Below are 23,702 nucleotides of genomic sequence, written 5' to 3'. Positions count from 1 at the left end.
CTTCTAGATATTGTACACATTTATCTCCCTTGTTGACATTGTACCCAAACTTTGAATCAGTACAGTACCAGATCAGTAGCAAATACACTGCCTTTCTTCACTCTGAGATAACTATCATGGACTTTAATAACCAGGGTGTACCTTCTAGTTAGTGAAATCATGGGGTAATAATGGATCGCTGTCACTTGACTTTGACACTGAATTAGGGCATAGTTACCGGTTAGAGCTGGACTCATGATAATTTGACAAACACCTCAGCCAGCCTCATACAACCGTAGCACCAACTGTCTCATGTGCCCAACCGGGGTTGCAAATAGTGTCTTTGTCGACTCCACTATTGCGGTCTTCTGCAGCGATCTCGCCCCATAAGCGGGATCTACGGATTGCAGAAGTCGTTCCTGGCTTGCGGGATTTGCAAGGATCTGACTCGGACTTCCCCGAGCACTACGCTGTCTGGGGTACATGGGGCGATAGCCGTAGTAATCTGCAGCCATGTTTCAGTTACAACCACTCAACTATCGGTCCGTTCCTGCCGAAGTACGCAATCGGAGTTCGCAGCTAAGCTGAGCTTGCTTATGTGCAGTGACAGTCGGCCTTCTAATTGGACTATGCTTTACATCTCGTGCTTCACATTTAGGCTTGTGCTTGTGTCACTCCTACTAGCGTGGTAGTAAGACAGAATTCGCTTGGTTTGCGAAGCATACCGTTCTTGTCATACCTTCTACTTCTGAGGGGAAACGTTGGGGTTACTGGCAGCGAAAACTCACCTTTTAACATTATGAAAACAAAACGTCCCCTCTCCTGGCACGATATTGAGATGATATTCTACATACTGGCGCTACAGTACACAGCATGATTTGCTTTGCGTATTCAGTCTATCCTTCTATTCTTCTGGGTACCAGTGGGAGAATCTTAGATCGGTCTGGACCTTTCAAAATCCCTTGGACTAAACGGGGATCTTAAGTGGGCCGGTCTTCCAGTGCCCCCGTCCTCCTCATCAAGTATCTACCCCTGTGATAGTGACAAATAGGCAACAGTTGCTGACTGAATGAAGCAAGGGCCTGCGGTCTGTCTAGCTAGTGGCGCTCTCGATTGGTTCTGTCCATCGGCGTCTAGCCTTATACTACTAGAGACGACACATTGACCATGACAGGGTCTTTTCAGCTGACCTTCAAACGAACAGATGCATCCTGTCATCTTCATAGCTGAAGGGTGCGAGATGTTGTGGAGCTGAGAGTATGGTATGGGGGGTTCCTACCCCCAACAATTCCAAATATCCAAGTCTCACAATTCTATAAGAAGAGCATCGAGTCTCGAGTCCAGCACAATCAACTCCAAAGCTCCAACCATCATCTTGAACACTGCTCAATCAACACCATCACTCTCAGTTCTTCGAAATGAAGCCTTCTCAACTCAGCCTGCTGGTCCTCCTCTTCCAGGCCTCCTCCATTCAGGCCAAGACGTACAAGAAGAATGTCCCGACATTCGAAGTTGGCCCTGATGTGGTCATCACCGACAACAAGATTGAGTACGATGATCCCGACTGTGATCCCGGGTTTACATGCAGAACAAGCAAGACCTGTGCCGCGCCGGGTACCGTTCCCACCCTCACCGGCGACAAGAAGTACTTTTCTTGCTGCTTGAAGGGACTGAACCTTCTTGGTAGCCCTGAGACAGCATTCGACTGCTGTGCCGAAGGCCATGACCTTGCTGGCTCTGGGGAAGTTGGCTATAGGTGCTGCCCAACTGGACAGATCTATGACGGCCTGATCTGCAAGCCGGTATGCGCGAATGGCAAAGTTCTTGTCGACGGCAAGTGTGTCTGCCCGAAAGACACAGTCGAAGGTCCGGACGGGGCCTGCCATGAACAAATCTGCACTTCCGGGTTAACATCTGGTAAGCTTCTGCGATGTCCAACATTCACACTCTGTTCACCTACTCATTGACAACTTTTCTAGGTAAATGCTACACCTTCACCGCACCCAATGGCAACACCCTAGGCTCCGGCGCCGACGGAATCTACTACGCCAAACCCGACGACATGAACTTCCACTATGGTAAATTCCAGCTTTGTCTGGACGAGAAGTGCGAGGGCAACCTCCCCATCAACCCCCAGGACGGAGTGTACATTAGAGACCTGTACGGCGACGTCAAGACCGGCGCGAACAAGGGCCAGTGGCTCAACAATGCAAAGGATGGCGCCCATATCGGCAAGACCAAGGACTTTGCCGCAGCCGGCAAATTCTCTTTGAGCAAGTGGCCATGCGGAAAGTACTGTCTTGGAGGCGTTGAGTGGGGTGTCGGTCCCGCTTGTCCTTCTCTGACACCTGCGATTACCTTCTTCTCACAGGATCCGCAGATGTGTACTGCCTTTGATCTCACTGAGATCCCTTGTGATATTAAGGCGCCTGCCAATAACTGTATTTGGAAGAGTGGGAAGAACCAGTGCTGTGGTAAGGTTGATTGCGGTCTGTGATTGGCTACACAGCGGGTGTGATCAGCTACGTACTCCACAGGTGACTTGCGTCTTACTGGTGTAGCAAATGGGGGACACAGTTTGGAGATTTTATCGGGGTCTTGATAGTCGAGGTGATAGTCGTAGTTAGCTGTTGGATGAGTAAATGAGGGTGTTAGTTACTACTTACATGTTTGCGTATCTTCGCCTATATCTCAATTCATACGATAACTACAGTAAAAGCATCCGAAAAGGAAGACGTAGCTACCATACCCCAACATTAACACATGAATATACATTCTACGAAGCCCTAACAAGCCTAAGGCACCGACCCATAAAACCACTGACTAAGCAAACCCCAGACCCACATAGGCGGAAACAAGCAGCAGAATACAGACCAACTCGCGACATCATCACCAATCCCGCATGATCCCGAGTCTTAATTCTCACGACTCCGATTTGTATTTCAGTACTACAGCCAATTGAACCAAACTCCCATCCTGAGACTGGGTGTATAGCTAGCTTTTAATTTGGAAATACCGGGAAAGTGCATACTATCTGCAAACCCACTCCATCAAGCAACAACAAACACCCAGGACGAAGATTCAATTGAAAGAGAAAAGGAGGATCGAAAATGCCACCAACAAAACAAGAAATCTCTCTTTTGATCAATCCTCTGGTTCCGGAGAATGTGCAGCATAATAACCGAGTACGTTGTCCCTTCTTCTATCCCGAGATGTCATGTCGTCCCACGGATAGACATATCCAACCACCCGAACGAGAACGACAGAGAAAGAGAAAGAGAAAGAAAACTAACAAACCCAGATCCTCGCAAACCTCCACTCCATCACCTCCTTCCTCCTCGGTCTAACAGCCGGTATCCTCGCCCTGCAGTCCGCCACAGGATTCCTATTCTACCTAGCCGGGACAGTTCTCGTGTCCGGCGTTTTCCACATCTTCCTACTGCAGAGTTCAAAGGGCCAGGGCGCGGGCGTGTTCTTCCCCGGTCCGAACGTGGGTGAGATCGAGGGGATTAATGACAAGGGTATGGTGTGGGCTTCTGGGCGGCAAATGAGGAGGAAGGACTCGTGGAGGGATGTGTGGCTTGGGGGTGGTGTTTTTGGGGAGGCGCTGTCCGGGTTTGTGCTTGGGTGGGCTGGTGTTGGGGGTGTTTTGAGGTGATCTTTTTCTGTTCTACTGTTTGTGGAGGTTAATGAGCTGGGCAGGCGGTGCTCTGCTTAGTGGAATGTGTTTGATTATATGACTATCTGTCTATTTTATTCTATTTGGTATCCTGAATGTGAGGATATTATGAATTATTCAAATCGGCGGACTTGCTGTTGCTTTCTGGTATGATCCTGTTGGTCTTTTTGTAGGAGTCGATATTGCCCTGTAGAGCGTTAGTACCTGCTAAACAGAATCGATAAGTGAGAGGCAACACAAGGGGAGCATACCTTCAACAACGCCCACAAATAAGGCACATAGATCACCTCACTATGACTGCCCTCATCCTCCAATCCCTCCCTTTTTTCTTCATCCACCTTCGACTTCGGCTTGATCCACACATTCCCAATAAACAATCCCGTAACAAGACTCAACCCCATAATCGGCAAAACAGCAATATAAGCCCACATGATGGCATCCCTGCCCACCAACCTCACACTCCTCTGCGCCTCCTCCGGCAAATCTGCAATAAACGCCAAAGAGTTCGTATCATGAACATCAAGCCCCCCGCCCCCAGAAACAACCGACGCCCGCGCAAATTTGTTATTGAAAACACTCCCCATGATAGTCAAAGAGAGAGTCCCGCCGAACGGTTGCGCGAACCGCATCAACGACTGCGCGGGCGCGATCTTCTCCGGCCACACGCCTACCATGTGCAATGTGGCGGGCATGAAGCGGAGTCCTGTCCCCGCGCCCGTTATGGCCATCATACCGTTGATTAGACTGGTGTTTTGGGTGTGGATGGCATATACGACCATGGCGAGGCCGACGGTGCTGACGATTGTGCCGATGTTAAGGGGGAAGAAGCTCTGGGCTGGCCAGACGTTGCAGAGGAAGACGGCGATGTAGACGCCGACTATACGGTGGTTGGGTCAGTCAATCGTTGGGGAATGGATATAAGGGGTCAGGTTGGTGGGTAGATACGTACCTCCCATTCCGGGGATGTAGTATAGTAACTGCACGCCTGCTTTTGAGGCTGGGTAGGCTTCTACTAGGGAGAAGTAGATTCCGATGTAGTAGAATATGGAGTACATTGCTGTGGAAGTCAGAATATTTGTGGACTTTTTGGGATCGATGGAAATGCTTACCTGCTCCAGTAGAGAACTGCACGATTGCCAGCCAGATCGTGTCTCTTCTAGCGAACATGCTGTATGGGAGCATGGCTACCTGCTTTGGGAAGATTCGGGCGAATATGCGGCCTGGCTCAAGGAAATATTCGTAGACGAAGAATAAGACGAAGCAAATACTGCCCACTACCAATGGTGCCAGGACCTGAGGTGCTGACCAGGAGTAAGTAGCTCCACCCCATGCAGTGGCTAGGATGATGAGTCCAACACCGAAGATGAAGAGAATGGAGCCGATGATGTCGACAGTTGCGAGAGCTGGGAGAATCCCTGACAGTCGAGAGCCCTTCTTGAACATTGTCCCTTCGACGAGTTCATTGCGTAGCAAGATGAAGACTAGTATATGGGCGATAACAGCGATCTATTTAGATTAGCAACTATGTCTCGAACAGAATGGTCAAACGTACAGGTATAGATATCACAAAGCAGTATCTCCAGTTAGCCTGGTCTAGTTAGTTACTGGTGCATGGTGTGAACCACATTGGTGGATGTCTTACATCTGTTAGATATCTTGTGATTGTCAGCAAGATACTGTTATAAAGTCGAGTCCTGGTATTCTTACCCTCCGACAGTTGGTCCGACGGCGTAGCCTATACCCCCAACAAGGGTAAAGAGGGACTTAGTCTTTGCGCTTTCTTTCAGAGACACTTTGTCTGAAAGAATGATCATCACAACGTTCATCAGTCCGGCGTCGCTCACACCCTGCAAAGCTCTTCCTAGTAGAAGCATGCCCCATGTCTGCGCAGCCGCACACAACACACTTCCAATGATCATCAAAAACAAAGAGAGATGGAGGGTCTCGCCACGCCCGAAGACATCGGCGAACTGACCGAACATGGGAATGAAGGTAGTTGATGTCAACGTAAAAGCAGTAACAATCCAGTTTAGCTCGTCAAACTCATCTGCAATAATTACCGTCAGTCCTCATATTTGATCGACGTTGAACAGTAACTCACTGAAATGGGAGGCTATGGACGGTAACGCCGTAGCGACGATTGTCAGGTCCAATGTTGCGAGTATAAACGGCAGACAGAGCCCAGCAATGAGCTTCCATCGATAGACGCGAGCATCATGTTTCTGTTTCTTGCAGACTTGACACTTTTCGTCGCTCTTTGGCAAATCTTGAGGTACTAACACCCTATCCTCTTCTATGGTTGAACCTTGAGAAGAAGTCCGGGCATTCTCAACAGACGCCCTGCTCCTAAGCTCGACCTGAAAAGGCCGCGAGTGAGGGCATGGCTTTGTCTCAGTGACAGGCTTTGGGGAATCATCGTTCGGACTTTGATTCCTTGATTTTATCTTTCGATGTATATATTTTGCTGCTATGAACATTTCGGCAAGTTCGTAACTTCAAGAACGAAACGCGATGAATTTCTGGATCTGATCCAGAGACAAAGTGCATGACCATTGTGTTTATATGCCATTTGAAAACACCAGGCAGATTTTGATATCAAACTGAATTGGGTATGCTCGTCGGACAGGGTCAGCATAAGCCACAGCGTGGAGGCTTTAGATGTAAGATAGGGCTCGGATTGGTCCGTGAGATCCATTACCGGATACGATCTTGACGAATTTGGAAAGCTCTTCGGAGCTAAACCCGAGAAAGTTAGAAGGATGAATTGCCCGAATACCACCTGTAAAAAGGTTCCAGCTCTTGGCGGACTATCTCCGAAGCACAGCCCCATTGGCCTAGAATCACGAACTAAATGTTGCCCTACAAGCCATGTACCTGCATTCTACGAAGGGTTCTAGTCATTTATTGGTTGATAGGAGAATACGAGGTGATATCATCTACCAGACACAGCCTATACTACTAGTAATGTACAACTCATAGTCACATTAAGGTGTTGCCATGCCGCCTTAGGCAGAAACCTAGGGCATAAACCCCATAAACTGGTCACTGACCCTTGATGGTTAATAGAAGTGCTTGTCCGTTTCATGATAATGATTGATCTGGTACACTTGACCATATCGGATCAATACTACTCAAGCTGGTTTTTGTGAGGAAAAGTGACGGACCAGACGGTGTTGGGAACACCGTTAGGGCAATAATTTCCAGATCATGATATGAATAAAACGCCTCAGGCCAACAAATTGACATTAAGTTATCCTTACTTGAATTAAACTGAACAGGAATCTCCCAAACGTGGAATGGCATGCGTCTGATCCATGGGTGACACGGAACAAACGAGATCCGCGGGGGTGGAATGATCTGATATCATACGATTCTTGTCCTCCCCAAACCAGCTCGTATATTATCTATACCACGACCATAGCCATAATTCCTATCTTGACAATTGGAATATGAATATACGTCCAGTCCAGTTACTACTTCACCCTTTACAAAATAGTATTTCCAGATTCTTCACAACAATGACTACCTCACCGTACCCGCTGTCGTCGTCACTGGCACAACCCCAGCCTGTAATCGTGGTTGGATCCGGACTCGCCGGATTATCAGCAGCGACGCAACTCATCTCACATCAAGTCCCTGTCATAATGCTCGACAGGGCCGAAAAGCCCGGTGGCAATAGTATCAAAGCTTCATCAGGAATAAACGGAGCGCCGACGAAATTTCAGCCTGAAGATACCAATGACTCCCAAGAGCTTTTTCTCACCGACACAATTAAATCGGCAGGAGATGTTTTCGCATCTTCCCCGGCTGAGGAACAAAAAAGGCGGGAATCGCTTATTTCCACCCTCACTGCTTCGTCTGCTGAGGCAGTTTACTGGCTCACGGATGAGAAAGGTGTCGACTTGAGCAAGGTTTGCCGGTTGGGGGGACATAGTCGTCCGCGGACGCATCGTGGGGCTGGTCAGCGACCGCCTGGGATTTCTATCGTTAGCACGCTTTTGGATTCTTTGGAGACTAGTTCCCTGTTTCAGCTTCGGTCGGGGGCTAGGGTTACGAAGGTGTTGCGCGAGGCGGATGAGGTCTTAGGGGTCCAGTATACAGGTGGTGAGAAGACTGAAACGGAGGACAATACTACCACTACGCTTAATGGGCCGGTTGTGTTTGCAAGCGGTGGATTTGCAGGAGATGCGCATGGACTGCTTGCCAAGTATCGGCCCGATTTGGCTGGGATACCTTCGACGAACCAGGCTGTTGAGGGAACACAGCCTCTTCTCGAGAATATAGGCGCTGGGTTAGTGGATATGGAACAAGTTCAAATCCATCCGACCGGATTTGTGGATGAGAAGGAACCCTCGGCGTCTGTTAAGATTCTTGCGGCGGAGGCACTCCGTGGAGAAGGTGGAATTCTCCTTTTGGATAATGGAAATCGATTCGTGAACGAGCTTGAGACCCGCGAGCACATTACGAATGTCATCATGAGCTCAGCGAAACCACTGGAGACAGATGCGCGTCAATGGGATGTTAGCCTTCTCTTGGACGAAGGGACCGCTGCCGCCTTAGGCTCGCATATGGGATTCTATCTGTGGAAAGGGCTAATGCGCAAGACAACGGTGCACGAACTTGATCCACCAGTGCTCGAAACTATCAAAACATATGCAGACATTGTCTCAGGCAAACAACAAGATGAGTTTGGCCGTGCAGCTTTCGGAAACTGGACTCTGAAGGATGTGACACCGGATTCTGTGGTCTATATTGGGAAGGTCACTCCTGTTACCCACTTTACGATGGGAGGAGCTACAATTGATGAGCGCAGTCAGGTGCTAGATAAGAATGGAGCCCCCATCAAGGGTCTCTGGGCTGCAGGAGAGGTCACTGGTGGCCTACACGGTCAGAATCGCTTGGGAGGGTCGTCTCTTCTGGAGTGTGTCGTCTTCGGAAGGATAGCGGGCAATGAGGCCGCGGCTTTCTATAAGAAGCACTATGCTTCCTGATAATGATTCCTAGGTAGTGGAGTTTTATTTCTTTTCTAGTTCTTACTCATGAGCGATGATTATTATACATGCAGAATCATTACTCCTTTGTCGGCGGTTCCACCCCCAATGCTAACTCTAACTCCGGCTCACACTTTTTCATAGCCTTCTGATACCCTTCCCTCTCGCTAACACGCTTCAGATACTTGACCACATTCTCATACTCCTCCAGACTATAGGGGACCCAATACCGTACCGTAGTAAGCACAAACACTACCATCACATCCGCCACCGTGAAATTGCTACCGGCAAGCCACTGGTTGCCACGTAGTCTTTCATTGAGCGCTGCGAATGCCTTCTTAAACCGGCTGTTTGTGAGGGTCATCTGGAAGCTATCCCGACTAGCGTTGAGAGCGCGCAGCGACATAGTCTGCATTATGGTGGGCATAAAGGTACCGTTGGACCAGTGCCACCAATACAGAAAGTCGGCATAGGCTGGGTGCGTCGGGGGCAAAAACAGCTTTCCTCCACCATGCTTGTGACAGATGTATTCGATACATGCGCCACTCTCAGCCAGCGTCAAGTCGCCGTCCTGGATGATGGGCGCGGTCCCTTGTGGATGCAACGCTTTGTACTCGGGTGGGGCTAGGAGGGGCGCCCGCTTGTATGTCTTCAGCTCATAATCGATGGCCAGTTCTTCGCATAGCCAGACAACACGCTCTGACTGGGAGATGTTTAGATGGTGGACAGTGAGCGTCATTGTCGTAGGATTCTCTGAGACGTGGGCGTGATAAAGTGAGGTCACAAACTAGCTTGTGGTACGAGTCGAGGTTTCCTGTGTTGATCTGAAGATTTGACCCGGAAGAGGTGGAGGAGTGGGGAGTTCAACTTCATATACTCTTCCACATAGCTGCCAAGGGCCACTATTCTTCTTCTGTGCCTATCCCCGTGGCATCTTAGTTGGCACTGTGTTAGCCTGATACGCTCTTACCCACCGCGATTGGGGCCACTTTGGGGACCGGGGCCGGGCTTAACGGACTTAGGGCATGCCCACGGCCGAGACTTCCGTGACACTCCGAAGCGGACCATGATCTATATCAAAGTGTCCCTAGGCCAAGAGGACGTTATACAGGTCAACTTATCCATGTTATCCAGATTGACCTGTCTTTCCTAACATGATTTCTCTGAGCAGCCCTCAAAGTGTGTTTATGCATGCCAGACGTTTTTTCACATCTTGGGGTGTCACGTCGCGTTCTGCGAAAGACTCGATCTTTGTTACCTATTAGTTTGATATCAATCCGTTGCATTCAATTCGTCGTAAATTTGGGCTATCTGGAGCAAAGATCTTACAGTATGACTCGTAATCTCTTTTAACACCTTCTGTCTTGGCTTCTCTATGTTATGTTGCTGCCAAAGCGTGTCCAGGTCCATTCCGACTTTCTGGCGCCGGTTGGAAGGAGGTAAAGGAAAAGATGAAGAGAAGTAAAGAGGATGGATATTTGTAGTAACATCAGACTAGGCGGGGTTTCTTAGTAGGCCCTGCGCTATCTACCCTAGGTAAATGTAAAAATCCCCCTCATAGCCTAGACCCTATGTATCGCCACACCTAGGTAATTGTTCGTTTCTCACAAACCAAGCCAACGTGCATATAAATGTGACCATCCAAACAGTTCACAGATTCACCAACTAAGGACTCAACAACACGATATTCTAATTTACAGAAAGTCCGGAAGCCCAAGCTGAAGCATTTTAAAACTAGTAAGTATCAGCTTTTAGACTACTTGCTCGGTCAAAGTCTTCCTCCAGTTGGCTGGAAGATCCTGGGTGAGCTTTACGAGGCTCCCTCCGGCTACAGTGGACAATGAGCAGACGGCATAGTCAATCAGCAGCAGATATACTTGTGGTCCGTGGACACCAGACTAATATACTGGCCATATCACAGGTCTCGCCAGGAGCTGGAGGAAGGACAATGGAAATGTCACAGAGACTCAGACTAGCGCCTTGCTTTTGACGTGATATATCATCTCACTAGGCTATATACTGTATTGGCAAGTTTATAAGATAAACATTGGCGGTCCGTCGAGTTGTTAAAATATCAGGTGGTCCATGGTTGATGGGCGAACAGAAAGTAAAATAAAATGGATGATGGGATGAAAATGGAGTACACTAGGCTGTATTGATAGATGGTAGTCACTGACTCACTACGGAGTATTCTATACTAGTCACACCTTACCCCACAAAATTGTATGAGTCACTTCGCACATCAAATCGTCGAATTTCGATCTGAAAGTTTAGTCAGGTTGAATCCGACTACAGACGGCAAATCTGTTAAATCTCATCGCGTGTCTAACCCGTGTGAAAAGATAATCTTTTCCTACAGTTCAGTTCACAGGTATGAGAACCGATATAAAATGCTGAGACTTCGACGAAAGCTAAGATTTTACTCTGATAAACTTTTTCCATGGGGATGGGACGAGGTAAGAGAAAACCACTGAAAGGTAAAGATTTGGAAGAGGGACAAATTTTCGACAGTTGTCTTTTACTGAATTCGTTTCTCATGGATTAATTCAATCATTGATGTCGTCAAAGGGTGTCATTTGCTCTATATATACTGATAATCTTCCCCATTAGCCTCCAGAAAGGAGCACCTCTTATACAACCTGTTACATTATAAAATGGTAGCACACTTTCCCCCAGTAGTTAATCTTAGGGTCTAATATGAGAGTCTTATCTCGTTCTGAGTAACTTATCCAGAGACATCGTTTTCACTTCCGATGATTGACTCCCCCTCTCAATGAACCAGTTATACGTGGTAGATAGGTATATTCTTTCCTTAAGAGGCCATGCGGCATCCTTGATCAGTAAGAATTCACCTAGAAACTCCCTGTTACAATACCGGTGCTTTTCTTTCACTCCTTCATGATACATTTCCGGTCGTAAGTCGGGAGATTGAAGGTCTGACTTGGGTACTAGAAAAGCCGATGATAATTATTCGGCTCAATGTCTATATCATTTATGTAACATGGCTATGCATTTCAAATATAGACATAAAACTCTCTTTTCTGGTTTTATTTTTATTTTTATTTTTATTTTTTCTCTTTTTACCTATCAAACCTATAGATGACAAGTTCGCGGTTCGCATTCTCACCAATCAAGTGCCTTTCATTTCCGCAAATCCTCCCTTTACCTATGAGCTCGAAAATTTCCTCATGCTTCAGTGTTTTAATTGACGATGGAGTTCGGATGCTCAGGAACATTTTCAGATCAAACGGCCATGTAGTAGGTGACAGATGGAGGCAAAATCCAACCTCGGCCTTCTCATCAAATGCCTCGGAGACGACAGCATACCATGGCTCATCACAGATGGCAAAGCTAAGAGGTTGTGTTTGTAGACTATTGTTCCCACGGTAGGGAGGCAGAACTTGACCATCGAACCGCCTCCAGCAAGGCCCCTCGCCGGATATCGGAATGCTAGTAATTTGCACCTGTGATGTCCACTCTGTCGGCGCAACTAGGCGATCGACTGGCCCTGTACACAAGTTCTCGACGATATCTATAGACTGGTTGTCCTCACTGATGTTCAAGCATTGCACGCCCGGGAACCCTCGTTGCCTGACAGAGTAGAACCCTAATTCCCTAAACCCAAAACGCGTGATAATTGACGGACCATTGTCTTGGCCTGCTTCTCGCAGACGTCCGGTTGGGTCCAAGGAAGGCCGGTAATCTGATGGCTTTGAGATATCCCAGACCGACAGCGACTCGATCGGAGCATCGTCATCTGCAGTGTACAAGCTGCGATTGGGCTGCCAAATATAGATAGCATAATGTGTCTCACTGTGAGTGGAATAGAAGCGATCCCTCTCGCTGAGTGGGTGACCAAGAAACATGATCTTCCACTCATTTCGAAACTTGACGCTCCATCCACTCGCAGTCTCTGTCACGTCAAATGACGAAGCAAAGTGGCGATGCACTCCGTCACTGTCATTTAACCAATGGAAGGCTTTGGGCTCTGCCCACTCCACAACGAGAACTCTTTTCTGTAGTCGAATTCTGCGAATCACTTTGCCTGTGATAATGAAAGGAACCATGAATCTCCTGTCACTGTCTAGGTCCAAGAGCACAAGGCATGAGTGGTCTGCGCTCGGATACACTACCAGGCCATCCTCATACGACCAGAACGACTCTGGGAAAGGGCAATCAACGCGCTGCATCAGGTGACTAGCATGGTTTTCCCAGGGTTGCACGTGGAACCATTCCCTTTCCCCAGATATGCCGAAATCATCACAAAGTCTGTGCTTCTGGATAGATTTGGGTTTCCCTTGGCTAAGATGATCATACCTAGAGGCAAGCTGATCGAAGAGCCTACACCAATAGATCTCGTCTTCTATAGTCTCCAGCACGCAGTCAATATCTTTACCATGAAGCTCCCTGACCTCTTTCGCCAAAGGAAAGAACGTCCTCAAGAGTGGGATGAGATTTGCGGGGTTTCCGAAGCTCTGACTCCAAGATTGGGAAACACGGCGGCAACGGACAACGTCTCTGGGACTGAGATAGTTCAAGATCATCCAGAAAATCTCTCGTGGTAACATGGACATTCCCAGAGCCTCACGGGCCTGACCAGTTGCTGGAGTGTCAACCATGCCTCCTGCCATGGTGAACGTGGGGGTGGGCTCTAGAGCTTCTGTTCACGAGCGCAGAGGAGAGTCAAGCATAGAGAAAATGCAAGTTCATTTTCATACGTATAAGCGAGACAATCCTGAGTTAGTAACTTCTCAAGTTCCCCTGAAAGGCGAAGGGTTTCTGAGAGGGCATGGGGGTGACATGACTGCACCCCCACGTCGCAGTTTTGTATCATTAAGTAAGGGTATTTATGGGCGGAGCGGAAGCTTCCCCGGTCACATGCCAAGAGCGCGTCTTTAGGACACATTGCTTCATTGCTTTTCTTTCAACCTCTGCCCAACCATAAATACGGTTTCCTCTCTTGCTGGGGAGTTGATCACTTACTACATACTATAACACCAGTGATAGTATTTCCATCAAACAAAAACAATATAATTCCAAAGAAAGTCACTCGCTTTAGTACTCAAGATGTGGCAGCCAAGCTCTGCACTTCTTCTTGTCGCGTCACTTCTCACTGCTCTCCCAGTCAACGCTGATGGGCTGTACACTAAAAAATCGCCTGTGCTGCAGGTGGATCACAAGTCTTATGATCGGCTCATTGCCAAGTCCAATCACGCATCGGTAAGGTGAACTGTTACTGACTATCAATGCTAACAACAGTGTTAACCATCTCACAGATCGTAGAGTAAGCGCTCTATTCCCCCCTCCTACCCTGATCGCCAATTCCTAATATGTGTCCTTTTACACCAGATTTTACGCTCCCTGGTGTGGCCACTGCCAAAATCTGAAACCTGCCTACGAGAAAGCAGCCAAGAACTTGGACGGTTTGGCCAACGTTGCCGCTGTCAACTGTGACGATGACGAAAACAAACCTCTGTGTGGCCGGTTGGGTATACAGGGCTTCCCGACCCTCAAGATAGTGACACCTTCCAAGAAACCTGGCGCACCAAGGGTGGAAGATTACCAGGGCCAGAGGACCGCCAAAGCTATAGTCGATGCAGTGGTGGACCGCATCCCAAACCATGTGAAGAGGGTTACGGACAAGGACCTGGACAAATGGCTTTCCGAAGATGAAAAAGCCCCGAAAGCTATCCTTTTCACCGAGAAAGGCACCACGAGTGCTCTCATCAGAGCCCTTGCGATTGACTTCCTTGGATCAATCAAGGTAGCCCAGATTCGTAGCAAGGAGTCCGATGCTGTAGAGAGATTTGGCATTGAGGAGTTCCCAAAACTTGTCCTCCTCCCCGGAGGCGAGAAGGAGCACATTGTGTATGATGGGGAACTCAAAAAGAAGCCAATGGTTGAGTTCCTCAGCCAAGTCGCGGCCCCCAACGCTGCTCCCTCTGCCACAAGCTCCAAGTCATCAAAGCCATCCAAGTCATCGTCCGCGCGCTCTCAGTCTACAACGGTTCTAGATGATGAAGCAGAGAACTTGAAGCCAACCGAGTCTCCTGACCCTAAAGTTGTCCCCGATAATGCTCAGGAATCGAAACCTGCACAGGTCCCCATTCAGGCACCCCCCATTACTTCCCTTCCTACTGTGGAAGCGCTGGAGTCTGCTTGTCTGACCCCCAAATCCGGCACTTGTATTTTGGCTCTTCTTCCAGAATCCACCGAAGCTGACGCCGACATCCCCAGCTCCGCCAAGGAGGCCGTTGTCAGTTTATCCGAGATCGTACATAAGCACGCGGTGCGCCAGGCGCACCTCTTCCCGTTCTACAGTATCCCAGCTATTAACAGCGGGGCCGCAACTCTGCGTGCTGGTCTCGGTCTTCCTGAAGATAGCAAGTCAGTGGAGATCATCGCGTTGAACGGACGCAGAGGCTGGTGGCGGAGGTACGACCCATCGGACAACGCGGACTACAGTTTGGCCCGTGTTGAGTCCTGGGTGGACGCTATTCGCTTGGGCGAAGGTTCTAAGAGCAAGCTTCCTGAAGGGGTCATCGTCACTGAGGTCGAGCCTGAGGCGGAGCCTGAGAAACCAACCGCCGATCACGACGAGCTGTAAGTCAAAGCTGTTAGCAGCTGGATCTAGGCCGTAGCTAGAGTTGGTGGACGTCTACACTCCTTCCTTAGCAGATGGCCGTTTATTTCAAGTAGCTTGGAGCGGAGGCGTTACGGTTAGTCAATCAATAGGATGTAGCTTTTCAACAGATATAGTTGAATTCCAATGAACTTTTTTAATATAGAAATCGGTCATGTATATACAAGAGGGTAAGGAGATCACTTGAAATCAGTTTTGTTCTAGACAGAATCCCCAAACTGCCAGATAAACACCATCTTTTTTATGTGAACAACGCAAGAAAACAAGTATGCTTCTACGGCGCATACGCCAGGCTCCTATATAAACAGTCGCGGATCATTAGTGCTTCTTCTTGCCTTCCGTTCCCTTCTTAATGATCTTTTGTCTCTTCGAATCGATCTCCTGGTCATAAATTTCACGAGCCGACTCTCCCTTCTTCCGCTTGCTGGGCTTGGACGACTTAATGCTAACCGTCGAGGCGCCTCCAGCCCGGATCTGCTTCTCAGCATCCTCCCACGCAGCACTACCGTTGTTGATCTCGTATCTGAAGGCTATAAATCAGTTATTGCTCATTCAATGACGAGTATATATTTGTTAATGGGAATCACTTACTTGTCGAGAGGAAGAGCGTCAATCAAGGCCCGCTGCTTCTCGCGCAACTCCGCGTCCACCTGCTGTCCTCCCTCACGGAGCTCCTCATCCAGACCGGTCTCCAGGGGCTTGAAGCGCTCGTCGGCGACCACGTCGTCGTGCGCATCGGTAGAAGCCTGGGTCACGGGGACTTGCTCAGATGGCATAGTCTCGGCGACGGCGCCCTCGATGACAGAGCGGAAGTGGGTTGACATCTTACGGATGATCTTGAGGAACATGGCCAGGAGCTGGGATGAGGGCAGGCTCAGTTCCTTCTCGAGGTCGTCCATGCTCTTGTGTTGCAGGCCGACGGCCAAGAGGATGGACTGTTGTACGCCGGAGAGGCTGACTTTGCCGTTGAGGCGGCCGGAGAAGTAGTACTCTGCGATGGTGGGGACCATGTCGAGGATGACGTGGTAGTCGAGGAGGTTGTTGGCGTAGCTGTCGATACGCTTGAGATCGAAGGGGGAGAAGGCGGAGTCGAGGTCAGACTTCGTGAGGGGAGCTGAGGTGATGGAGGGATCTAGTTTGGCACCTGCGTTGGCGGATTCACATATGCTGAGAGAGAGCACGGAGGGAAACTCGCGGAATTGGTATGATAGCAGGGCAAGGAAACGCTTGTGGAAATCCCGTGCGAAAGCACCCAGCCAGCTGGAATCATTTGGTCCGGAGGAGAGAGTGCGCAGCATCACGCATGAATGCTCGCCCGTTAGATCGTTTGGTGTTTGACGGAGGTACACAGGGGCAAAGGCAGAACGCTTCCAGAACTTGTGAAGGGATGGTGTCAAGCCATAGCTGACACCAAGGTAGTCAAGAGCGTCTGGACGGCGTTCGGACAGTTTCCCGAAAAGGGGTGGCATGGAGCGGATGTCACGAACATGGATGTTGTCATCCAGAAGGTTGGAGTTTGTGAGCTCCTCGTCCGTTACTCTGACCATTTCTTCTTGTGCCTCGTTAATGTCTTCAGAAAGACTAGTGAATTTGCCTTCATAGAAATCAACCAAGAGCTCCAAAGCACGAGAACCATATCCCATGTTCAAATACTCTGGGTTGGTTGCAATACGGACAATTCTGGCACCAGAGAGACCAGCAAAGTCCTCGTCCTGATACTGCTGGCTGACAAGCCATGGGATCAGATCACCTCCACCACGTTGACCACGGCTCAAGCTGTTGAGGACACTCTGTCTGCTGATGCGACCTTCCAGCGCAACCTGGATAACACACAGAGGCTCCGGAAGCTTGGTGGCATCCTCGTCAATTGGTGGAACAAGAACGTAGAGCTGATGCGCTGGGGCATCACTCATGAGCTGAAGGTCGTTAGGTGTGTTCTTGTAGTGACTAGCAACATAGAGAGCCATCATCTGCTGAAGGAACTTCTCAGAAACAGGGTGGAACGAAAACAGGGTATCGCGGTTGACTTGAAGCAGCTGACACTGAGAGGGATGCGGGCAGCCCTGCGTGTTCATCTTGGACTTCGGCAATGTCGCGTCGAGGCATAAGACCTTGTTCAGCCATTTCTCTACGGAATCTCCTGGTGCATATCTGATAGGTTCGGACAGGGTAATCTCTCTCAGAGACCGTCCACCCAGGCTCTTATCTGTGTTCTTGGCCGCCTTCCCGGTTGCACGATCAGCGACATCAATGTCCTCTCCGCCACTGGCCTTAAGTCCTCCACGCGATTGCTCACGAAGTTGTTGAATAAGCTTCAGAGAGAGGGACCTGCCAGTACCTTCATAACCGTTGATAGTGGACGCCATGAAAACAAGGTAAGGACCCATCAATTTGCGAACAAGGGGAAGAGGAATCGCTGCCGCCTCATCAATGACCAGCAACTCCGCCTGACCTAGGACATGGGCATCTTGGGGTTGGATGTACTGGATAGTTTGACGGTGCTGCCGATGAATGTTAACCCTGACAATAGCCTTGTTGAAGTCGGGGTTAGTGGATTGAAGAATGGTATAGTCAACATGGTCAAGGTAGCCAAGAGCATCGAATCCCTTGAACACAAATTCGAACAGCGTCTTCAAGTTCTCCGGACTAGGAGACGTGATGAAGATATTGCTGTAACCATGCGCAACAGCCGCTGCAATGGCAACACCAAGAGCTGCAGACTTTCCTCGTCCTCTTCCGGCAGTCAGAGCAACCGTACTTCGGAGCGTCTTCTCCGCAATTGCATCGACAAAAGTCAGGAGTGCTTTCGCCTGATCAACAGTGCGAGCCAGGCTAATCAATGACCCGACTGGTTGTGAGTCTGCCAAGCTCTCCTTGATTTCCTTCAATTCCTTCTTTGTGCCAGTATTAGATGTATCGATAGAGTCTGGTGGTGGCAGTGGTTTAACGTTCTTTCCTCCGGAGATCGGTAAGACATTCAGTTCATCGTCGACAACCAAACACGAATCGCAGCTTCCAAGAGAAAGAATGAACCGCTCGTTGAAACGTGCGACCACATCGTCATGTGCTTCTGTCCTATATCTTGAGTGGATATCCATCGATAATGTATAGAGTTGCTTCAAACTACTCATGCCCTTCAGAAGCAATAGCACGATTCCACCTCCTTCCACGGTTTCGATCGTTCGCGCGAGCAGGTTCGGTGTGATGGCTTCGAAATCTTGGAGAATACACATTCCATAGGTATTACCGAGGATCTTTTCCGTCTCTTTGTAGTAGACGTAACGAATCTGGTTGAGAGTGATGAATAATTCGAAAGGGTCTTCTTGGTTCGGTTCACGGATGCCCCTCTTCACTTCCTTCTTGATCTTTGCCTCACGCTTCTTGCGGTGACTGGTAAATCCCAAAAGATCCTTCTTATACGCCCAGAGAACGGACTTGTTCTGTTTGACATCGTGCGACGACATAATGTAGTGCAAATTGACGATCGCATCTTTGGCGCGGTCACCAACAACGACGAAAAAGCTTCGTTTCTTCTCCTGCAAGTTATTGCGGATAAGCGCAGGAATGCGCGAATCAATCGCCTTACGCGGCATCGTGGTTGGAGCTTCCTCTGGCTATTGCAACTACCTAAGCAATCAATGAGTAGAAAAAGTGAATCCTTTGAAGGTAAAAACTGTGTGGGTACGGAGATATCGTCAAAGTTCCTGGACTGACCACGCACTCCGCACACAGCCCTGAATTTTTATAGACCGCAGACCAGACCCTTTATGAGTGATATGAAAAGTGATTCCGGCGACTGGGTCTGGAATTGTAAACTGTCGTCCGTGTGCTGCGACGTTTTTCTACGCAGCAAAAAAAAAAAAAGTAAAAAAAAAGTTATCAGGCGGAGACCGTACTGCCAAGTGCCACCGCCTAGGAAAAATTCACCGCCCTCGTGAGCTTACATAATCCGTGGGTTTTCCTCTTCAGGAATAGAGCAGTCTCTGATCCAGATTAGGAGAAGGGAAGTCAGTGAACCGGGCATTAAAGTTGCGTTAATTTAGTTGGACTCCATCAATCGCTGAAGCTTGCTTCATCATCTGGATGACGAATATTCGACTGTCTCTGCATATGATACGATACATGAATCCTATCATTGGTCTCTCTTTCATCGGTTAGTTCTCTGTCAATTAACAGATTTATTCAATGGAATGCAATGGAGTACTAGGCAGCCACGGCAGTTTTGAGACTTGAGAACTACCTATCATTTCCGATCAACCGTCATCAAAGAAAACAACTTTTGGGGCTTCAATTCTGTGATATGATTTGCTCAGCGGGTGCTCAACACCAGCCAAAAATAACTTGGCATGACACGGCACCCAAGGCTAAAAGAGGCCTCGTTCAATGATCGTCACTGGCGTGCGTTTGATTTTCCTGGCTGGCTCCACGGCGGACAGTCTCAGTTCTCCCAGTCCAGCAAAGACGGGCAAATCACCCATGGTCGATCTTGTTTCGTTGACGCAATTCACCCACTGGCTTGATACCGTCGCACCCCTAATACGGAGTAACCTTGGAGGGGTCAGGTACAATATCCTCCCTCGGGTCTCTTGCTTCGCAGTTATGACCTTCAAAGCACATACTACCCTGCCTTACAACTTAATCGAATCGACCCTTCCCGCCCCTTGACGTCTCCACTCAACAAATTTAAAATTCCCCAGTCAGTTTAAACTAGTTCGATAGTCGCTCCATAGCCGCTCCAAGTTCCTGTTCCTCAGTATTCCGTGCGCTTTTTGGTCGGCGCAGCATGATGCAAATTGGCAATTGGTCACTGTAATGGCTTCCTATGCTAACTGCACATAATCGTATTCTGTCTCAATGAATCTTTTCTCCGCCGAATCGGGGCTCAAGGCCTCTGTGGTGTAAGTGACTGCATACTTTACCCCATAGTAGCTAACCAGGCGCGCAGGGCATTTTTATTGAGCTGCACTTTCATTACGACTTCTTACACCACCACATTCGCTTTTGGTGAGTCAATCCTATGCATACTCGCGCTAAGAACGAAATGGGGTGTAATGGAATGTACTGCACGGCATTTGGGCGTTAAAAAGGATAGCATATACGGAGTACGCAAGTATGCGGCTAACACAACGGAATGACCAGACCATCCACTCGAATCAATTATCCTAGCCTGTTTCTTAGCAGCTATCTCTCTTTTGATCACGAGCAGATTCGCCGACTCTTTCCCCACGATATCGTCTCCTGCACATAAGTATTCCGCCATACCCCTCACGGAGCTTAGCCTTTCCACCGCAGAAGAGCCATCTTCACCGAGTAACCACAATGGTAACTTTCCCAGTCGAAAAATACTCGGTTCGAGTCGGTGGGTTGGAGTTTGTATACTTTCGGGCATGGGTTGCATACGAATCGCTCTATATCACCAAGTCAATGTCAACAATGAGTGCGCGCCAGCGGGATATGCTGTAAGTATACCTACGAAGAGCCTGACACACGACACACATGCCAATATTGAGCGACCAATTTCTAGTACATGATCCCTTTCCTCATTGCGCTATACGATTACTGGCGCAATCAGCGTGGCCGACCAAATCAGAAATGGACTGCGCCGGAAGGGCCGTCAAATGCGCATTTGCGCATGCTCGTTGCTGTAGTCAGCCGCGCGCATTCTTATGTTTGTCGCAGCCGCTTAAGGAATGTGTTATCAGCCGTATTCCTCATGGCAGGTGGTCTTCTCGTGACTTCGTTCGATGAAGGCAGACAATCGACATACATCTGCCCTATCATCTCTGGACTACATCCACGGTTCCGGGCCTATATGTCTCTCAGCGTTACATTAGATACCTTGATTCTAATCGGTGCTGCTGAGCTTTGTCGGGAGGGTAACAGATCCCGGGATGGAAGGAAAAAGCAAGCGTTGGTTTCTTGGGGCTACAGCTTTCTTGTAAGTCTGCCTAATTGTGATCGACGGTGCATGATTGAGATGGACGCCTAACTGTCCATACTCCACAGGGGGTAGCTGTGATCTGTACAATCGCGGCGTTCATCCTCAGAAAGGTGGCGCCTGGTGATGGCGGCTTTGTCAACTCCCATTATTTACGAAGCGCAGCAGGCCAAGGCATATTAGTTGCTTTTACAGTACTGTCCGCATTCCAACTAGTAAGTATCATATGTTAGTTCAAATAAACCTATCTCTGATTGGCTCCAGATGCCCTTTTACGGTGCGGTTGGGATCTCTATATTGGCAGGCTCGGTATCCATTAATTTCATGCTGGCCTCGGCCTTATTCAACGGCCAGGCTTTCCCACTGATACTCGCCTCTCGTGCTTTTGCTGCACTACTTCTTACCTTCCTGGGTGTGATGCTATATCTCTATGGCCAAACGGCTTCCGAAGAAGAACCTCAGTCCCTTTACGGGTTCAACGTGTTCATGCGGATATTCTTCTCAGTCATATTTGGTATTGTGTTGATTCTGGTCGCTCACCAACCCAGTGTAGCCAATGTACACCCAATCGACCTACTTATTTATGAGGGTAGACAGCATCATGATCGCTGGAAATCCAGCGCCAACGGCAGCAAGAATCTGGCAGGAGCTGTTGCCCAGTACCGAGCGAGATACAATCAACATCCACCACCGTAAGTCAACCAAGAAGACACACCATACGCGTACTGACTCTCGAGATAGAGGCTTCGACAAATGGTATGAGTATGCCACTAGTAGATCATCTGTTGTCATTGATGAGTTCGATCAGATATACGACAATCTACTGCCATTTCGTGCCTTGCCGCCGGAAAAGATTAGGGAATTGACTCACCAACTTGCCACAAACCCTTACAACGACATTGGCGCAATCAGTATACGTAATGGGACAGCAAGAGTTCAAGAGGGTATCAAGCCAACACATGCCTGGATGGTTATCGGTGCTGCTAAGATAATTGAGAAATTCTCTGAGCACCTCCCCGACATGGACTTAGCCTTCAATCTAAACGACGAGCCACGAGTTTCTGTGCCCTGGGAGAAGATGTCTGTTTTGAGGGCTCAAGCCAGATCTCAAGCACCTCCTCCTAGTGAGGGTTTAACAAATGGGTGGTCGAGCGACCGGAGTGAAGGATGGGCGCCTATTGAGCCGGCAGATCAGACGACAGAGACCATGTTCACGGACAGCTCCTTTGTGAATATATTTGATCGCTATGTAGGCGCTCTTTGTCCTCACTCGTCAAAGGCTCGATCTCGACGAATGTGGGACCGACACCACATATGCATAGGCTGTATTCGACCCCACTCCATGGGACAATTTCCTTCGAACTGGACGGTGGCTACTGATATATGCCACCAACCTGACCTTGCATCCTTTCACGGATTCTTTGTGTCGCCTGCATCATTCAAGGTCACCCAAGATCTTGCCCCAGTATTTAGCCAGAGCACAATTTCTGGATTTGGCGACATCATTTTCCCTAGTCCGTGGAACTACGTGGATAAGATAAAATACGAGCCTTCTGAAGAGCACCCGGATCTGGACTATGTGGAAAAAGAAAACCGCCTTTTTTGGATTGGCGGCACGTCGGAAGGCGTGAGTCGCGACGGTCAATGGCAAGGAATGCCGCGTCAACGCCTGACACATTTAGTTAACAACAACACATATAACAAGGTTTCAGTGCTGTTGCCTGCAGACAACCCTGGTACATATTCATATCAGATTCTAGATGGCTTGGCTCCCACAGAGAAGCTCGGCTTGAATGCTTCTGTCCACGTTACCGACCCGATCGTGCGCTGCAGAAAGGACTGCGAAGACCAAAAGCAGGAGCTAGGCACAGCAGGTCGGGTCGACTTTCAAAGTCACTGGAATTATCGCTTTCTCTTTGATGCGGACGGTGCTGGCTTTAGTGGCCGATTTCTTCCCTTCCTGCAAAGTCACAGCCTGCCATTCAAAACCGGCCTATTTCGACAGTGGTTCGACTCACGGGTCATAGCTTGGCTACATTTTGTCCCCATCGATGTTCGTCTCCACGGACTGTGGAGTACCTTGGCTTACTTTGGTGGCGTGAACATACCTGTCGGTGTGGATGACAATGGTCAACCCAAAGCCATGATGGAGCCACACAATCTTCAAGGGCGCTGGATAGCAGAAGAAGGCCGCAAATGGGCTGAACGAGCTCTACGAAAAGAAGATATGGAGATTTATTTTTTCCGGTTGCTTCTAGAATGGGGCCGGCTGACTGATGATCAGAGAGATATACTTGGATACACGGAGTGACGTCCCGTACATTGCACGATTGGACAACGCAATAAGCGGACAACATATCGACTGTTATTGCCTCCTTGGTGTAATTGCAGGCGCACATGGTGCATATTTGCAACACAATGTATATATACCGTTCGATATACCTCACACCCTGGCATGGTTTACCTCATTGT

At 48.9% G+C, this 23,702-nt stretch overlaps 10 protein-coding genes across 10 annotated transcripts; 5 read left to right on the top strand and 5 right to left on the bottom strand.

Annotated features, from left to right (window-relative positions):
* Positions 1–254: 254 nt before the first annotated feature.
* Positions 255–494, bottom strand: F9C07_2359 (uncharacterized protein; the record flags this gene model as incomplete). Its single annotated transcript, XM_041284884.2, has 1 exon — positions 255–494. The coding sequence occupies one exon, from the start codon at positions 492–494 to the stop codon at positions 255–257; it is 240 nt and encodes a 79-aa protein (XP_041143242.2).
* A 903-nt stretch (positions 495–1,397) lies between these two features.
* Positions 1,398–2,476, top strand: F9C07_2360 (cysteine-rich secreted protein; the record flags this gene model as incomplete). Its single annotated transcript, XM_041284878.2, has 2 exons — positions 1,398–1,896; positions 1,959–2,476. The coding sequence occupies 2 exons, from the start codon at positions 1,398–1,400 to the stop codon at positions 2,474–2,476; spliced, it is 1,017 nt and encodes a 338-aa protein (XP_041143241.2).
* A 613-nt stretch (positions 2,477–3,089) lies between these two features.
* Positions 3,090–3,637, top strand: F9C07_2361 (uncharacterized protein; the record flags this gene model as incomplete). The annotated part of the gene is made up of 2 exons (XM_071510948.1): positions 3,090–3,164; positions 3,281–3,637. 2 exons carry the CDS (start codon positions 3,090–3,092, stop codon positions 3,635–3,637), a joined length of 432 nt encoding a protein of 143 aa, XP_071363937.1.
* A 127-nt stretch (positions 3,638–3,764) lies between these two features.
* Positions 3,765–6,135, bottom strand: F9C07_2226249 (permease of the major facilitator superfamily; the record flags this gene model as incomplete). Its single annotated transcript, XM_041290048.1, has 8 exons — positions 3,765–3,845; positions 3,910–4,535; positions 4,608–4,715; positions 4,768–5,164; positions 5,211–5,246; positions 5,301–5,313; positions 5,366–5,705; positions 5,760–6,135. 8 exons carry the CDS (start codon positions 6,133–6,135, stop codon positions 3,765–3,767), a joined length of 1,977 nt encoding a protein of 658 aa, XP_041143240.1.
* A 436-nt stretch (positions 6,136–6,571) lies between these two features.
* F9C07_1290989 (flavo protein subunit of fumarate reductase) lies at positions 6,572–8,689 on the top strand. Its single transcript, XM_041284877.2, has 2 exons — positions 6,572–6,624; positions 6,725–8,689. Exon 2 carries the CDS (start codon positions 7,108–7,110, stop codon positions 8,647–8,649), a length of 1,542 nt encoding a protein of 513 aa, XP_041143239.2. The 5' UTR covers positions 6,572–6,624; positions 6,725–7,107; the 3' UTR covers positions 8,650–8,689.
* Positions 8,690–8,728: 39 nt separating this feature from the next.
* Positions 8,729–9,388, bottom strand: F9C07_2364 (putative glutathione S-transferase; the record flags this gene model as incomplete). The annotated part of the gene is made up of 1 exon (XM_041284883.1): positions 8,729–9,388. The coding sequence occupies one exon, from the start codon at positions 9,386–9,388 to the stop codon at positions 8,729–8,731; it is 660 nt and encodes a 219-aa protein (XP_041143238.1).
* Positions 9,389–11,729: 2,341 nt separating this feature from the next.
* Positions 11,730–13,280, bottom strand: F9C07_2365 (F-box domain protein; the record flags this gene model as incomplete). Its single annotated transcript, XM_041284882.1, has 1 exon — positions 11,730–13,280. The coding sequence occupies one exon, from the start codon at positions 13,278–13,280 to the stop codon at positions 11,730–11,732; it is 1,551 nt and encodes a 516-aa protein (XP_041143237.1).
* Positions 13,281–13,716: 436 nt separating this feature from the next.
* On the top strand, positions 13,717–15,256 carry F9C07_2366 (putative disulfide isomerase; the record flags this gene model as incomplete). Its single annotated transcript, XM_041290055.2, has 2 exons — positions 13,717–13,874; positions 13,999–15,256. 2 exons carry the CDS (start codon positions 13,717–13,719, stop codon positions 15,254–15,256), a joined length of 1,416 nt encoding a protein of 471 aa, XP_041143236.2.
* Positions 15,257–15,440: 184 nt separating this feature from the next.
* Positions 15,441–19,179, bottom strand: F9C07_2277915 (putative nucleolar ATPase Kre33). The gene is made up of 2 exons (XM_041290047.2): positions 15,884–19,179; positions 15,441–15,815 (listed from the first exon to the last, which is right to left on the bottom strand). The coding sequence occupies exons 1-2, from the start codon at positions 18,883–18,885 to the stop codon at positions 15,611–15,613; spliced, it is 3,207 nt and encodes a 1,068-aa protein (XP_041143235.1). The 5' UTR covers positions 18,886–19,179; the 3' UTR covers positions 15,441–15,610.
* Positions 19,180–20,146: 967 nt separating this feature from the next.
* On the top strand, positions 20,147–23,541 carry F9C07_2055435 (uncharacterized protein; the record flags this gene model as incomplete). Its single annotated transcript, XM_041290054.1, has 7 exons — positions 20,147–20,190; positions 20,238–20,296; positions 20,432–20,751; positions 20,817–21,230; positions 21,299–21,445; positions 21,495–21,922; positions 21,972–23,541. The coding sequence occupies 7 exons, from the start codon at positions 20,147–20,149 to the stop codon at positions 23,539–23,541; spliced, it is 2,982 nt and encodes a 993-aa protein (XP_041143234.1).
* Between the last annotated feature and the right edge of the window lie 161 nt (positions 23,542–23,702).

Source organism: Aspergillus flavus, chromosome 2 (assembly GCF_009017415.1).
Source record: "Aspergillus flavus chromosome 2, complete sequence".
NCBI classification, from domain to species: domain Eukaryota; kingdom Fungi; phylum Ascomycota; class Eurotiomycetes; order Eurotiales; family Aspergillaceae; genus Aspergillus; species Aspergillus flavus.
Note: the sequence above shows the minus strand (reverse complement) of the source record. Positions and strands in the feature narration are given on the sequence as shown.

Bases quoted from the DNA above. Each gene is read 5' to 3' on its own strand.
- F9C07_1290989 (XM_041284877.2), top strand. From the start codon at position 7,108: ATGAATATACGTCCAGTCCAGTTACTACTTCACCCTTTACAAAATAGT.
- F9C07_2277915 (XM_041290047.2), bottom strand. From the start codon at position 18,885: ATGCCGCGTAAGGCGATTGATTCGCGCATTCCTGCGCTTATCCGCAAT. The intron at 15,816-15,883 runs GTAAGTGATTCC...TATAGCCTTCAG, and splicing joins GACGCTCTTCCTCTCGACAA to ATACGAGATCAACAACGGTA.